The 16797-nt window shown below is 40.4% G+C and overlaps 1 protein-coding gene across 1 annotated transcript in view; it reads right to left on the minus strand.

Annotated features, from left to right (window-relative positions):
• LOC118809003 (calcium-activated potassium channel subunit alpha-1-like) overlaps positions 1 to 16797 on the minus strand; it is a 189437-nt gene that overhangs the window by 145963 nt on the left and 26677 nt on the right. The window contains 1 exon segment of the mRNA XM_036571914.1: positions 8366 to 8530. Within this exon segment, the coding sequence (XP_036427807.1) occupies positions 8366 to 8530 (165 nt within the window).

A 16797-nucleotide genomic window follows, 5' to 3' on the forward strand; every position in this document is an offset into this window, starting at 1 on the left:
AAAGTTTTATTACACACTTCTATAACCTAAGAATAGCTCAACCAGTTGGCACTGACGTCCCTGTAGTTACTGAATAATAAGCCTTTGTATGTAATAAGCCGGAAATATGCAGGAGTTAAACTTCCTGTCGCGTATCTCTCTGTCACACACATACACTGACCAGGCATAACATTATGACCACCTCCATGTTTCCCCTTGTTTCTACACTCATTGTCCATTTTATCAGCTCCATCTGTTTCTCTGCATACTTTGTTAGCCTCCTTTTATCCTGTTCTTCAGTGGTCAGGACCCCCATGGACCCTCACAGAGCAGGTACACTGACGTGGTGGTGGTGTGTTAGTGTGTGTTGCGCTGGTACGAGTGGATCAGACACAGCAGTGCTGCTGGAGTTTTTAAACACTGTGTCCACTCACTGTCCACTCTATTAGACACTCCTACCTTGTCAGTCCACCTTGTAGATGTAAAGTCAGAGACGATAGCTCATCTGCTGCTGCACAGTTTGTGTTGGTCATCCTCTAGTCCTTCATCAGTGGTCATAGGACGCTGCCCACAGGACGCTGTTGGCTGGATATTTTTGTTTGGTGGACTATTCTCAGTCCAGCAGTGACACTGAGGTGTTTAAAAACTCCAGCAGCACTGCTGTGTCTGATCCACTCAGACCAGCACAACACACACCAACAAACCACCACCACATCAGTGTTACTGCAGTGCTGAGAATGATCCACCACCCAAATAGTACCTGCTCTGTGAGGGTCCATGGGGGTCCTGACCACTGAAGAACAGGGTAAAAGGGGGCTAACAAAGTATCAGAGAAACAGATGGACTACAGTCTGTAACTGTAGAACTACAAAGTGCACCTATATAGTAAGTGGAGCTGATAAAATGGACAATGAGTGTAGAAACAAGGAGGTGGTCATAATGTTATGCCTGATCGGTGTACATGTGTGGTTACTGGGATGGTATCCTCGAAGGGCAAAATGTTTGGGAACCACGGCTCTAAACTGTTGTTTCTAGCAGGGCTGCACAATAACTAGCATATTCAACATTATTACAATATGAGTTTCCATGATAAACACATTGGGCCTCATTTACCAATAAAACAATAATAACAATGCTATTTTAACAGTTACACCTTCTTGAGCCTCGATTTAGCAATATTGGTTTTTAAATCAGTTATGTAGAATTCCAAGCACCACAGTAGAGCTCGTCCCCACAGTCATGTGTAAATAATATTTGATTTTAATAACATAAAGAAAACAAATGCCAAATAAATATTATAAAATGTATAATGATTCTGAGGTAACTGTGAAAAAATAGAATACAAACGAATTAAATTCCATATTTTAGTGGATATTCCATGATTGACAACATGTGGTTTGATGCTCTGTAGCAGTTATTCTGTAAAAAGCATTGTTCATTAAAAATGTCTCTGGTGTTCCTTTATTATGTGTAACACCAATGAGGATCAGTAACACCAGTGACTCCTATGGAGAGATAGAGAAGTGGACTTCTCTGTAGAATGACCCTTTTATTGTAGTTACCTCACCAAAAGGGCGTAATTAGATTGACAGGAACGCAATATTACAAGCCTAACAAGTGCTCACTGGGTGTGAACGGCGCTCTCACACCGACGCAATTAACAGCTTAACCATCCAGCTAAACAGCCAGTCAAAAGATCTTCATTCTCTCCTGAACTACCAGCCTGTAAAAACACTTAAAGCGCCATGATTACTCTCACTCTCAGTGTGTAAACGTTAAAAGGTAACTCCTCCAATTTTTTACAAACTTTCTGCATAATTAAATGGCTGAGATGTAAACAGAGTCATTCAGAGTGGTTTGGTGTGAAACGCTCTGTTCCAGAGAAACTTACAGAGTCAGAACTGTTCACAGTGGTGGTGATAGGAACCAGACGTCCACCTCTAAAAGCTCCCCCACAGAAAGTTCCTACATGAACTGGTTATGAATTCACTGCCTGATGACTGAGACACTGTTTTATGTATTTTTATCCATTTATTTTAATCCATTCATGGTGGAGGGATACATGCAGGGTGTTGTGAGGCAAAATAGTCCCCAAAGAAAACTTAGTATTAAAGATTTTCCAGTTTTCCATCATCAACATTCCATATAAACTCAGAAGACTCGTGTAGGTTCACTGGTGGTTCTGGATAGTAAATAAAATGTCTATATTTGTGTTGTAGTCATGGCGACCCCTGGTTCCTATCACCACCACTGTAAAGACATCTGAACCATTTCACACCAAACCACTCTGAATCCCTCTGTTTACATCTCACACAATCATGGAGACACTTTGATAAATCGGTGGAGTTCTCCTTTAAGAGGCCAGTAATGTTTATTTATGAGCTGTGTAGCCATTTCTAATGTGTTTAGTATGTATGCCAGCAGAACCATGACCGATAAGACAAATAAATTAATCACAATTACGTCGATGACAATTAATTATCAGTTTAATTTCACGATATGTGATGCTATGTGACCCTTGAATACACTCTTACAGCCTGACTCTCACACACTGCTTGGTTTGATGTCTGCTAGATTGCCTCTTTCATTCACTCTCTCTCTTTCTATCTCTCTCTCTATCTATCTTATGAAGTCATAAGGCTGAGTTCCAAGCACTAAGTGCCACCGTACTGTAGCTAATTGATTCAGTCTGGAATTGCTGAAGTCAGGAGAACCTCCTCAGCCAAGCTCCCTCATTAAAGGACAGTCCGAATGACCGGCTGGCGCCTGTTTGAGCTCTCGGCCCACAATGAGCCTCCAACACATAAAACTCTCACAATGTTAGAGGAAACTGAACAACCATCCTTAACAATTTCATTTCTTATTTCTCATTAGTCTCATAAGCCGAAGTTCTGACCGTCGTTAGAGAATCTGGTGGGTTTCGTCGCTCAGCGTGGCCAAGAACCTTGTGAAATGACCGGTAGACAATAAAAAAAGACCTGTGTGAAATGAAGTGGTGCCTGGCAAACACCTGAGAATTCATCATTTACAGTTACTAAATATTACAAATACAAAGCTTAAATAACTCTAAAAGACAGGATGCAGTGAACTACAAAGCATGTCTTTCCACTGAGCTTTCAAAACAAGAAATTACCCCAAAATTACAGTTGTAGTTCAAATTTTTCCACCTGCTTGAGAAACAGCTGGAACCGTTACAATAACCTGGATTAATGATTACATTTGTTTGGTGACTAATTTGGCCTTTTAGCTATCTTGTTTACTATTTACCTCAACGTAAAACTACTTGTGCTGACATTAAATAACATATGTGGCTTTTTAGTGCTCAAAAACTTGAAATATTATGAAAACATATGAGCAAAAACACTGTGTGAAGGCTAGCATAGATGCTAATAGTGTTAGCATTAGTCCTAACTAGCTTGTTACCTTTGCAAAGTCTAAAAACAGGAATCAACACACAAACATCTTATTCTAGTCTACATTCTGGGGCAATTATTAGTGATACAGCAGTGCTTAGTGACTTTATCTTCACCTGGAAGAGCAATAAATAGGCTAAATTAGCCTGTCGTAAGCTTTAGCAAGGAAGAACGCCTTTGAGTACAGGGCACCCTCCTTTGCCTTTAGCTAATTCTTTGCTCTTCCTGGTGAAGATAATGTCACCAAACGAAAATAAGATGGTTCTTCCAGGGTTCTTTAGTAAAGACTACCTAGAACCATAAACAATAGAACCGTTTACATGAATCAAGGGTTCTCTGCATGGTGAAATCGTTCTTCAGATTGATGGAGAATGTGCTGTATATGGTTCTACATAGAAGTTTTTTCAAAAAGGTTCTATGTAGCACCGAAAAGCGTTCTTCCACTGTTACAAGTTTGACATCATAACAATAGAAGAACCCTTTTTGGTGCAATATAGAACCAGAGAATCATTTACAGCACATTCTCCATCAATCTGAAGAATGATTTCACCATGCAAAGAACCATTTAATCATTCAAATGGTTCTTTGAGTGTTTATGGTTCTATATAGAACCATTGTCGTTGAAAGAGAAAGAATCCTTGAAGAACTTTTTTTAGAGTGACCCCATAAATCATGCGATGGTATTTACAGCCTCTCAACCCAACGGAACACCTATGGGAGGTTTCGGACCGACACGTTTGCCTGCATTCTCCCCCAGCACAATCACCAAAATACTCTCTGAGAGAACATCTTCTGGAAGAACGACGTTCCAGCCCTCCAGCACAGCTCCGGAGACTTGTAGAATCTCTGGAAAGACGTGTTGAAGCTGTTCTAGGTGGCCCAACACCTTACTAAGACACTTCATGCTGGTATTATGTTGGTGTTACATAAAACTGGAACCTTCTGTGTTGGCCCAAAAAGAAAAAGCACAGTTCTAGTTTTCTGGCACTAAAGGTTCCAGTAGTACGTGCAGTGGCCCAGAGTTAATAAGACAGATCACTGTATCCTATGAAACATTCTATCCTGAAGAGAGTCGTCTCTTCCAGGATGACGGTGCCTCATCCACAGTTCAGGAGGGGTCACTGAATGATTTGATGAGTATGAAAATGACATATGTGGCCTTCACAGTCACCAGATCTCCCAGCTGAACACCTATTTTGGACTGATGTGTTAGGCTGCATTCACCACCAGCATCATCAAAACACCAACTGAGGGAATCTCTTTCACAAGAACAGTGATCCATCTACGGCTGGGCGACATGACAATACTCATAGTTATTTATACAACGGTTAGTTCCGGCCAAGAAAGCTGATTGGTTGAGAAGCGTTCTAACTGTGCTGTTATTTCACCATAACATCACGGGTTTTTCACAAACACTGTATCACTCCGCTGAGAAGCACTGTGACAGCTGTAGGAGACGCTTAAGCCATTTCAACGTTTTTACTTCTTACTTTGCCACAAACAGAAAACGGACACTTTTAAGATCACATTTGACCGACAGCCGATTTGGTCAGACTCTGAAGATGAGACAACACTAAATTCCCAAACTGTCATCACCACTGAGCAGCTTTTCAGTCGGCAGCTGTGACAGAAGAACAGCTGAACAACCTGGAATCAGCCAGAAATGAACCCAACACCATTCGCCAAACTAAATGGGCTGTAAGATGCTTTACAGACTGGCTGGAACAAAACAACATTAATACTGATCTGGCAAAAACTGACAAAACTGAGCTGAACTTGATGTTGCGGCAGTTTTATGGCTCAGTCTGATTTGGTCAGACTCTGAAGATCAGACTACACGTTTGGCGAATGGTGTTGGGTTCATTTCTGGCTGATTCCAGGTTGTTCAGCTGTTCTTCTGTCACAGCTGTCGACTGAAAAGCTGCTCAGTGGTGATGACAGTTTGGGAATTTAGTGTAGGGAGCTGGAGAACGAACTGCCGGCTGTGCAGCAAGTGGGCGGAGCTCGTTACTCTGACGTAGCAACAAGCTGCTCGTTAAGGAACTATAATTTGGTGAAGGAACTGCGAACATTAAAACATATTAAACGCCGCGTTCACGGCCCAGTTTATTAATTTATTACTTTATTGATTTAACTGTTGTATTAAAGCAATAGAACACTCGAGGAGTGTGTTATCGCCAATAACATCACGGCTGTGATGATCTACGGCGACCAAATCACAGCCGTGATGTTATTTCGCGACAACACACTCCCTCTCGGGTTCGACTGCTTAAATTGATAATATTTTAATGATGTCACAATCCCACTGCCACCATTTTAGTTGGCAACTTCAAGTCCATTCAGCAGAGCTATGGCTGTTTGTAATGAGATAACAAAACCATCACCAGTTTTTGGTGCATTTTGAAGCGCATTAATCAGAGTATTGGCTTGATTTCATTTGATTTGTGGTTGTAGTGATGACAAATGAAAGCTAAAATCTGAACAGCTGAGATTTTCTGCTGTGTTATTATTCTTACATTCCTAACCTCGTTCAAGCTCACTAAATACTATCCAAAAAACAGAGCATACACCATTAGAAGTGCACTGATTAGTGTAGTGGGTGAAGTACAGAAGTGTGTGGTTTGGGACGCAGCGTTAGATCAGCCTGTGAGACGCGTTCAACAGCTGCTCCAGTGGCTCATTACATCTCCCCCGTGCTGCTCGTTAGCTGCTCAGTAACAGTTAAACATCTCCAAGGGAAAGTCTGAGGTAACTGCTGATTCAGGAGCATTTACTGAAGTAAACTGATGCATTTATTAAGGTGAGCTAATGTTGGCTTTGTATTCAACTTTCAAAATCCGTTCTATGTTTAAGGCGCCTCAGTGTAACTGCAGCACCATTTAAGGTGGAACGGAAAATTCCAATGAGAAGCTGGTGAATAAAAAGCTGACTTGAGCTTGATATTTATATACGGGTTTATTATGTGGCAGTTTTGGCAGCCACTTTAATTAGTTTTTACAAAACATCACACACTGGAATGTTCTGAACTCTGGAGATGTGCAGGCTGTACAGATCCACCAATCTAGCTAATCTTCGCCTTGCAGCATTTTCTGGAGAGGCATCTAAAGCATCTACATATCTTTAAATCATTTTAGCAGCCTTGTCATTTCTTAATGACAGAATCGAATACTATGAATAGATAAATTACATCACAATATGTTTTTCTGGACATGCTGTGGACATTGCCAGGGCTTAAAAAAACACCCCAACTGCATGTTTGACCACAAACAGAGCACAATTAGTCCTGTTTCACTAGAATTAGTGCAGCACAGCATAAAAAACATTGAAAACAAATCACTTCCCTGTTGTGGCTCCACAGCTGAATCAGATTTGTAGGTAAAAATAAAATAATCCTCCTTTACAGTAAAATAAAGCTCTGCTGATCGTTCAACACAGTTTAACAATAAATGGTCTTAAACTCTGGAGTTAATGTAGAACTGCTGATTCACCCTTTAACCCTGAAGATCAGCGCAGACTGCTGGTCACCATAGCAACACAGACAACAGTCTCGCCTAGCTAGTAGCTAACGAAACGACAAAGAGAGAGATTTAAGGCAAACATCAATTATTTGGAGACAAATGGAATTATTTGTGTTTATAATCACTCCAGCTGGTTTCTTGATTCGTTTAATCTGCAACGAGAAACTGACAAACACTAAAAAGTCGTGAAGCTGAATTCAGTTTCTCATTCGCCAGCTTCTTGTTCAAATTGTCCTGTTCCACCTTAAATGGTGCAGCAGTAACATTTTGGCACCTCAGACACCATTTAAGGTGGAACAGGAAAATCTGAACAAGAAGCTGGCGAATGAGAAGCGACTTCAGCCTCGTAAAAAGTTGAACGTTGAAATTCAACTTTTGTGGAAAAGTTTCCTGCTGGAGATGTGAGAAAAGCAGCTATATCTGAGCTAAAGCTTAAAGCGGAGCAAAGTAAGTCTGTGTTTTCTTTTATATTATGTTTAATCTGTACTAGGACATCAGCACATACTGCCAATGGTGGATGGTAAAACAACTTAACGTTTGGGTTGCGACTCCTGGTATAAGGGCTGTGTACTGATTGTTTGTTAGTACAGTAGATGGGTGTGCAATTTTTTTCTCCATTCATTTTTATAGGAAAAAATTAGTTACCTAACAAAGATTTTACGGAAACCGTACGTTGGATCAAAAACCTGTATGTAAGCACACCATTCCCGATCGGACCAAACATTCTGGAATTGGAACAGTGTTGATATAGTAAGTTACCCATTATTAATTCCACACCTGGATGCAGTGAAACACCCACATACACAGTAGTGAACCCACACACTAGGGGGCAGTGAGCACACTTGCCCAGAGCGGCCCTATCCACGGCGCCCAGGAAGCGGTTGGGGGTTAGGTGCTTACTTAAGGGCTCTACAGTCACGTTCTGTTGGCTCAGGGGATCAAACCGGCGACCTTCCGGTCACAGGGCTGGTTCCCTAACCTCCATATCCCATATCTCGAAAACCGTGGGACGAGTTAGCTGACAAACACTAATAAGAAGAATATAAATCGGATAACAACAGTGTTGCAGATTGCTTTGTAATCACTAATGAATATTGCGTTGTATCATGTATCACACATTCTGACTGAAGTATCGTGATATTACATTTTTTTCTATATCACCCAGCTCCAGTTCCATCCAGTACAATTCCAGAGACTTGGAGAATCGATGCCAAGGCGCACTGGCAGCTTGTGGTTGTTCCAACACTTAATTAAGACGCTTATATGTCTGTTCATATTTCCTTTAATTTGTCACTCGTCTGTAGGTGTAAACATGTGAAGTAAACAAACTACGGCACACATTCTCTACTTAGCAGCGAGCATCTTCTGCATGTAGCCGACCCGACAGAAGACTGACGTGAACTCTGTTGAGCTCTACAGGCCCATGTATCAAAGGTCAGCAGGGTTGGCACTCACCAGCACTCGTCCGGTCAGCGTCTGCGCAGAGATCATGACCCCGGCCCAGTCCTTGACTGAGGTCATCCAGCCGACCTCGCTGACCGCTGCAGCCGCCTCCTTTTTATCTCCAACTTTACCCCCTCCATCTCCGACTCCACTGGGGTTACTGACCCTCTGAACGTCCTGCACAAACACACACAGACGTCCGTGTAAACAGCACAGCTACTATTAACCCCGAGCACTCGCGGTCATCACAGGCATGCTCTGATTTTACGTGAATCGTTTCACGTTTGTAGCTCACGGACACAAGAGGAGAAAGTTTCTGATCCAAACCACACGTGTGTTCGTAAGCAAACAAAGAGGAGACGTTTTATCATCATTTGAATTTGATAACGTTGTTGTTGTGTCTGCAGTCTTGTTTTGCAGGAAGAAAGTTTTTTGCTATGTTCTCATTTTTAACTTTCAAAACAAACAGAAAAGGTTGGAAGTGCAAACTCAAACCTGTCCATACAGAATGTAAATCAAATGTGAATGTAATTCTTTATATAACACATACACACATCATTGTTGTTGGTAAAACCTCGTATCTTTACAGTAAAACGAAAAATCATACTTTATTTTTAATGTACGTCAATGGAACCAGACTTTTAGGCCATTTGTTTTTGTCCATTTCTCATGCAATTTACAAAAGATGTAAACAGCAACAGGCACTTATAGAGAATATAACAAAAACTCAAAAATCAACAAAAATGGATATTTTTGTTGATTTTTTTTTTGCTTTTTTACAGAATTTGAAAATGCCAGCTGCCCTTCACAACATGCCAAAATTTCACGATGAATGGACCAACAGAAAAGCTCCAATATAGCGACAGCATATATATTAACCATTTGAAAAAATGTAAAACATTTATTGTCGGCAATAAACGTGTTCTTAGCAAAACCAGGTGTGAGATGATATCTATAGGTAACACTGAGCTTCCTCGAGAAGAGGCTTGGAAATGGTTACACAAACTCATTAACATACATAAAATCACTTTTTGTATTCGAGCTCTTTTTTAATCCTAATAACAATCTCTATAAAATGTATATATATATATATATATATATATATATATATATATATATATATATATATATATATATATATGAAGAATTTCATATTTAAAACAACTTTAAACTAGTAAAGAACATAGTTTGGTTTTAGATTTCTGCTGGAAACCTTCAACCATCACATAAATGTATTAATTTCCATCTTCAGCACACGATTTAACAATGAAGGATTTATGAGAACCAAGGATTTATATTAACCAAGTGATCAATAGTACTATAAGTAACACAGCGCTTCCTCAAGAAGAGGTTTGGAAATGATTAAATGAACAAACTGGCATACATAAAAAACAGTTTTTATACTGAATAGATCTAATGATTTTATATTTATTTTGATATTAGTGTTTTTCTAAGCAAATAAACATTTACTGCACAGGTAAACAGCTACTGTTCTGACATACACACACAGTGCAAAGGTGCCTAAGCACATTATTTCCGGAAAATAATATCAAATGTAAGACACAAACATACAAGAGTTCACTTACTCACACATGCACAGACTGGACCAACACAAATAAATATCAACACAATTAAAACGTAAAATAAGACAACAACTGTGCTTGTGTGATATTTTATTCGTGTGGAAACAATGTACACCTATCAATCAAGCAAACAGCTGACAGCACCAGGGACCACTCTAACTCATCTTACATTCGTAATACTAACGAACACCTGGAAAATAGCGACAAGTATCCAGCATGTGTTACACAGCTCACATATAACACACACATAATCTCATCCCTCGATGTCTTTCTCTCCAGGAGCCATGGAGAAAGCAATAATCATAATGATACAATATCAACCACAGGTTTCTTTACAGTGGTGGTGATAGGAACCAGGGGTCGCCATGACTACAACACAAATATAGACATTTTATTTACTATCCAGAACCACCAGTGAACCTACACGAGTCTTCTGAGTTTATATGGAATGTTGATGATGGAAAATAGTGGAAAATCTGAAATAATACGTTTTCTTTGGGGACTATTTTGCCTCACAGCGTCCTGCATGTATCCCTCCACCATGAATGGAGTTTAAATAATAAAAAATCTCTTAAAACTATCATAAAACAGTGTCTCAGTCATCAGGCAGTGAATTCATAACCATATCATGTAGTAACTTTCTGTGAGGGAGCTTTTAGAGGTGGACGTCTGGTTCCTATCACCACCACTGTGAACAGTTCTGACTCTGTAAGTTTCTCTAGAACAGAGCGTTTCACACCAAACCACTCTGAACAACTCTGTTTACATCTGAACTGTTTAATTATGCAGGAATTTTTTAAAAATGGTGGAATTCTCCTTTAATCAGGCACACAACACTCACCGAAACACACGTATACACAAACACACACAACACACACACACACAAACATGCACTCAGAGGCGAAAAGGGCAGAACGGTTTTAAATGTCAAGAGGCTTTTTTTCTGGTTCACGCTTAATGAATTTATTTAATTAGTCACAGAAATTATTCTGCTTAAATTAAAGACTGCACACTGGACAAATTAACATTCATGTAAAAGCAAGTTAAAATCAGGATAAAAGCAAACAGTAAACAGGAATTAAGAATGTATGACCTACAGTGCTGTGCAAAAGTCAGAAACCTTCGTTTATTTCATTTCCAGTCAAAACAGCCATTAAGTACAAGTTACTCATCTTTAGAATCAGGAAAAAAACAGAAAATTCATAAATCTAATCTCAGCTGTTCAGTGTTCAGTGAGTCACTCTTTCCCTTTATTCCAGCTTCCATTCTTTTCAGGAGACTCACTTTCAGTTCCTCAAAGAATCTGCAGACACACCTCCAAAGTTCAGTCTTAGAAGCTGGTTGATCATTTTCTGAAGTAATCAAACACATTCAGTGGTGTTGAGGTCTGGACTCTGGGGTGGTCAGTCCATCGTTCAGCTTCTTTGTTTGATGTGTCCGTCTCCTTTTCTCAGTGAGGTTCTTCTTGATCAGCTACACATCCTTTCAGACCCACAGCGCTGAGTCGTCTTCTCACAGTGGAAGGATGGACAGAAACACCTGTGGATGTTTTCAGATCTGAAGCAGCTTGATTTTCTCCTCTCTCTCAGAGATGAAAGCTTTAAGTGCTTTTTATCTGATGGGGCAGTTTTGGGGTTGACCAGGTCTTCCAGGTGGTTGTTAAGAGGCCCATTTTCTCTGTAGTGTTTAATCAGTTTTTGAACTCATTTTACAGTTTTGGAAACTCTTGTTTTTTTCACCTATTTTTATTTGTCTTTCTCCTTCATTATGCAAGTGGATTATCTTGTATCTAATCTCTTCACAAATATCTCCTGAAAAATGAATAAATTGTACTTAATGGCTGTTTTGACTGTGAATTAAATACATGAAGGGTGGTACTGGTAATGTACTGCTGGCTTGTCTGAATAGAGAATTTACAGTATTAAAAGCAGGGCAGTCGAAGCAAACCCAATAATAACAAGTTATATTGATACATTATTAACAATACTAATTTTTGTAATCCCATTAACGCATTTTCCTAATTTGATTACTTCACCGATCCGTAGTAGTTCATGCTGAAGCCCAGCTGCAGGGCTGTATGTCGCTTTGCTAGAACACAAGACTCCTCTTTTTCAAATACAGCTTTTAAACGTCTTTTAAGGCAAAAACTTCAGCACCTTCAGCAGACCACGCTGGACAGACGCTCGCAGGAGCACTATGGAGAAATCAACAAGCAGCAAACTAACAAAAGCTCCAGTTCCCCTCAAGAACCTCCACTGAAACAAGAACCCACAAGCTGTATGAAGAGCGAGAGGCTACAATCACAGAGGAGCTGAACCACTGACTGTATACATGAAATATATGAGTAAGATGAGTCTTTAGCAACGGCTGAAACGCGGAGTTATACATTCCCTGTTTGAGTGGAGCGACCGGCGATCTGTTCTCCTGTGACCGAGTGTGGGTGACGAGGTCAGTGGTGTATCTGTACTGACCTACAGCGAACTCACCTCTTTCTGTACATCCTAACCAGCTTTAGCAGCGTTAAATCACAATGACAGTCCTCACAACTACAGCACTGTTACAGCGCTCAGTCATATTTAAATATTAGTGCATTCCCAAGCAACGAAAGTGAAAGAAAGAAGTGGGTTCATGCAGTTACGGCCCTGACGTAAACAAAAGTAAACTGAGGAAGCTGTGAGGCATTGGAGAGCGGGAGAGCGCTAGCTTTCCAGGCTAGCTGTTTTTAGCAGCTGGCTAACTTAAAGCAGCGCTTCGTCACTCGCACAGCACGGAGATTTGATGATACTGTAGATCAAACATGACACAAAAGCACCGCTTTCAGTTTAAACGTTCCTAAAAGGAGGACTCTGTTTGTCTGGTGTTGATATTTTGCGGTTCACCACTTAAACTACTACAATTGAATATCCAGTCGTCTAGCTGGTGTCTGAATACTGTGATGTCATTTGTAACGGGGTAGCTGAGCGCTAAAAATAATCTGTTTTCTTACTTAGATTATGACTATTACAAAATAGCCGTGCTTTTCCAGCTGGTAAAAACAGCTCAGCAGACACTCTCTCCCACTCTCCCATTACAGATCTGTGAAATGTTCCACTGTTTGAGTGTTTATTGTGTTCCGACCATAAAGGATAGTTTAAAACAGCAATTAACCCCCCAGGAGCAAAAATCAGCCTTCAAACTTGAAAGAAATAATGATTTGACATTTATCGCGGTATGTATCGATATCGAACAATAAGAATTTTGTTTATCGTGATAACATTTTTGGCCATATCGCCCAGCTCTATATGTATGACCCCCTGACCAGACATTGTATAAAAACAAATGTGCCCGTGTGTGTGTGTGTGTGTGTGTGTGTGTGTGTGTGTGTGTGTGTGTGTGTGTGTGCGCGAGTGCAGCAGCTGTCGGTGTGCGAGTGCGGAGCAGTGCAGCTCCTGAGGGATTTTATTTTTAACTGTAACTACACAGTCCTGAATGCCAGCCTGCTCTCAGCCTCCTCCTGCAGCCTCTCTCACTCGGCTACAGCACGACAGGAGAAAGTCGATGGCTAATGACCGCTGTTACGGTCCATCCAGGCAGGCCACAACATCAAAATGTTAAAGTGATAGTTTGTCCAAAAATCTAATTTACATTTTCCCCCTTTATCTTAAATGTAGTCGATCAACCAAGACATGTTGGGTGTCTGAAGTTTGCTTCTTTAGTTTTAGCACTGGAGCTACGAGGCTAATGTAGTTAGCATAGAGTGCGTTTACATGCACTCAATAATCTGATCATAATCAGATTTCTGCAGTTATCTGAGTATTCAAATGGTCATGTAAACAGCACACTCTGATTTCTTAGATCGGAATAAGGTCTAGAAATCAGATTAAGAGGCGGGATTTTAGCTCAGTAATCAGATTAAGTGACCCTCATTAGTCCCACAACGGGGAAATTCCACCTCCGCAATCTAACCCATCCGTGCAGTGAAACACCACATACACACTAGGGGGCAGTGAGCACGCTTGCCCAGAGCGGTGGGCAGCCCTATCCGCAGCACCCTGGGAGCAGTTGGGGGTTGGGTGCCTTGCTCAAGGGCACCTCAGTCATGTCCTGTTGGCTCAGGGGATTAAACCGGCGACCTTCCGGTCACAAGGCTGGTTCCCTAACCTCCAGCCCACGACTGAGATTTCTCAGTGCATGTGAACTCTTACTCTGATTTCTTTCGGATTTCTCCGAAAGTGTGAAACAGACGACGGTCCCGGAAATAAGGAAGTGCTCCAAAAACACGTTTGAGCTTTACGTTACGTTACCGTCGCGTCTTCCCCTGTGAGTTTATTGGCTGATTGTAAAGCAGAAATCTGATTACTGTCTGACTCATGCAGACGCAGAGTTTCCCCATTATCTGATTACTCAAGTGCATGTAAACACGATGATCGGATAACCGACAAAATCTTATCTTTTGCACGTATCGGATTATTAAATGCATGTAAACGCACTCATACTCTTTACATATACGACCTCATGACCAGACATTGTATAAAAACAAATGTGCTTGTGTGTTTGCTATATAGTAAAAACTAAAATCCAGCCATTAGCACTGTGCTAACCACTTCTATCGTCCATACTTTAGTCTGTGTGCCTCCATTACTTGTTAGCTACTGAAAAATGAATAAATTATACACTTATTGGCTGTTTTGACTGGAAATTAAATAAATGAATGGTTGTTTCTGACTTTAGCACAGTACATTAGCTACATTAGCCTCATAGCTATTAAAATTAAAGAAAAAAAATCTCAGACACCAAACATGCCTTAACTGACCAAAAACATTTCGGGTAAGAGGGAAGTTTCCTTTGTCAAACTATCAATTTAACTATAATACAGCAAGAATTTGATTTTTGGGAATATGATGCACTTTTCGTTTGAAAAGTCTGTTTAATTCGATTTCCATCACTACAATAATGCTAATGTTGCTAGCATCTCTATAGGAATCAGTATATAATGTTAGCAACAAGCTAACGGAAGCGTACTTGATTTAAAACCATGTACAGCAGCTCTAGATAAACAAGGATGTCTGAAGCTGGTAAGATGATAACAGTTTCTTTGCTTTGCAGGTTTTAGTGAATTCGTCTTACTATCTGTGTTATTTAAAGAGCCTTTTAGCCTGTTAGTTCCCTAAGCTATCTGGTTAAACTACACTACAATCTCACACATCAGTGTGTTTTCAGACATTCATATACATGCAGTTCTTGACTGCAGACATAAGTTACATGCTTTCCTGAACTCACTGCAGTTTGCCCCCCACTCTGATAAGATGATGGACAATTTATTTATTTTTAATCATATCTACACATTCCTTTTTCAGATACCCAACATAAGCTATATGAATACCACATTAGCTGCGCCAATTCCTTTGAAATAATGTCCCCGATAGCCTAGATTAGATTACATAAGTCATAAAATAAAACTTCTACATGGACAACTAGAAACATGGATTTCCTGAAGGAAACGCAGAATGGTTGCACAGCTTAAATGGTTCCCACTTCCTGCTAAGGTAGTTGCTAGGCAGTTACTATGCTATCCCAGGTGGTTACTAAGGTGTTGCTAGGCAGTTGTTATGGTATCCCATGTGGTTGCTAAATTGCTGCTAGGCAGCTGCCGTGGTGTATGGGGTGTTTATTTAGTTGTTTATAGAGAGTTGCCAAGTGTTAGCTACGTGTTGTTGAAAATGAATGGGACTTTATGGGAGGAACGAGGGATGAAAAAAACGACACATAGAGGAATGTGGGTCAGTGGGCTGTGCAGTAGAGGTTGAGGTCCTACCCTTAGTGAGTACATGTAGTTTGGTGGCTGTATGGTAATTAAGTAATAGAGTTTGTGTGGTGGTCAAAATGAACAGGACTCTATGGGAAAAACGAGGGATGGGGGAAAAAAAAAAGAAAAACAGATGAGTGTGGGTCAGAACAACATTGAATTCGTGCTCAGGGGTCTGCCCCAAGATAGTATATGCGAAATGCTGTCGAGCAGAAGTACAGTAGACGGCCATGCAATTTTTCATTCCTGTGGGGAAAAAAAATTCGGAACTTAACGAAGATTGTACGAAAACCGCGCATCTGATTAAAAAGCTGCATACAAGCCTGAATCACACAATCAGACCGGACAATCTAGAATTGGAATGGTGTTGATATCTCGAAAAATGCGGAACGAGTTACGAATCCGGCAGAAAAATAAGAATAAAAGAGAAGATCAAACGAACAACATACTTTGAGATGCACATTAAATATCCTGACACAGCCCATAATTGGTGTCTGTTGCAGGAAAACTCAGTACACTTCAGCATTTTGGTTATATCTGCATTTTTTGGAAAATATGTTTACATTGCGTCCATCAACAAGCTTTCATATTAAAGGAGAGGGAGAATCAATATGACGGCCAAGCAGCTTCACTTTGCTCCGTATGTAGTGACGTCATCAGCATCTAGTTCTATATGTATTTGACCTATAAGCAGCTGAGAACAATATAAAATAAAAAAGAGGAAAAACTTAAACGAACCAAACAAAGACGTAACCACGCCGCAGTCCTCTGAGTTCGGGTGTCTGATTCCAGTTTCTTTTTTAGAAATTTTCAGTGCTTTCCACAGTAAATCTCGTCAGAAAGGGACTTTGTGAGTCAGTGGTCCAAACACAGCGTCTCAGAGCCTCAGTAATGAAGAACCCTCAGGGACGTCCACCTCTGGCTCTGTACTGAGTATTATTGACTGGACACAGCTCAGTTACACAGCCATTAAAGAACCTGATGAAGGATCTGTACGGGGATCAGAGCAGGAATTAACAGCCAGAACACTTTGGATGTTTCGTAATTTCAAATGAATTGAGATCAAATAAACTGTG

Source organism: Colossoma macropomum, unplaced genomic scaffold, assembly GCF_904425465.1.
Source record: "Colossoma macropomum unplaced genomic scaffold, Colossoma_macropomum, whole genome shotgun sequence".
NCBI classification, from domain to species: Eukaryota; Metazoa; Chordata; class Actinopteri; order Characiformes; family Serrasalmidae; genus Colossoma; species Colossoma macropomum.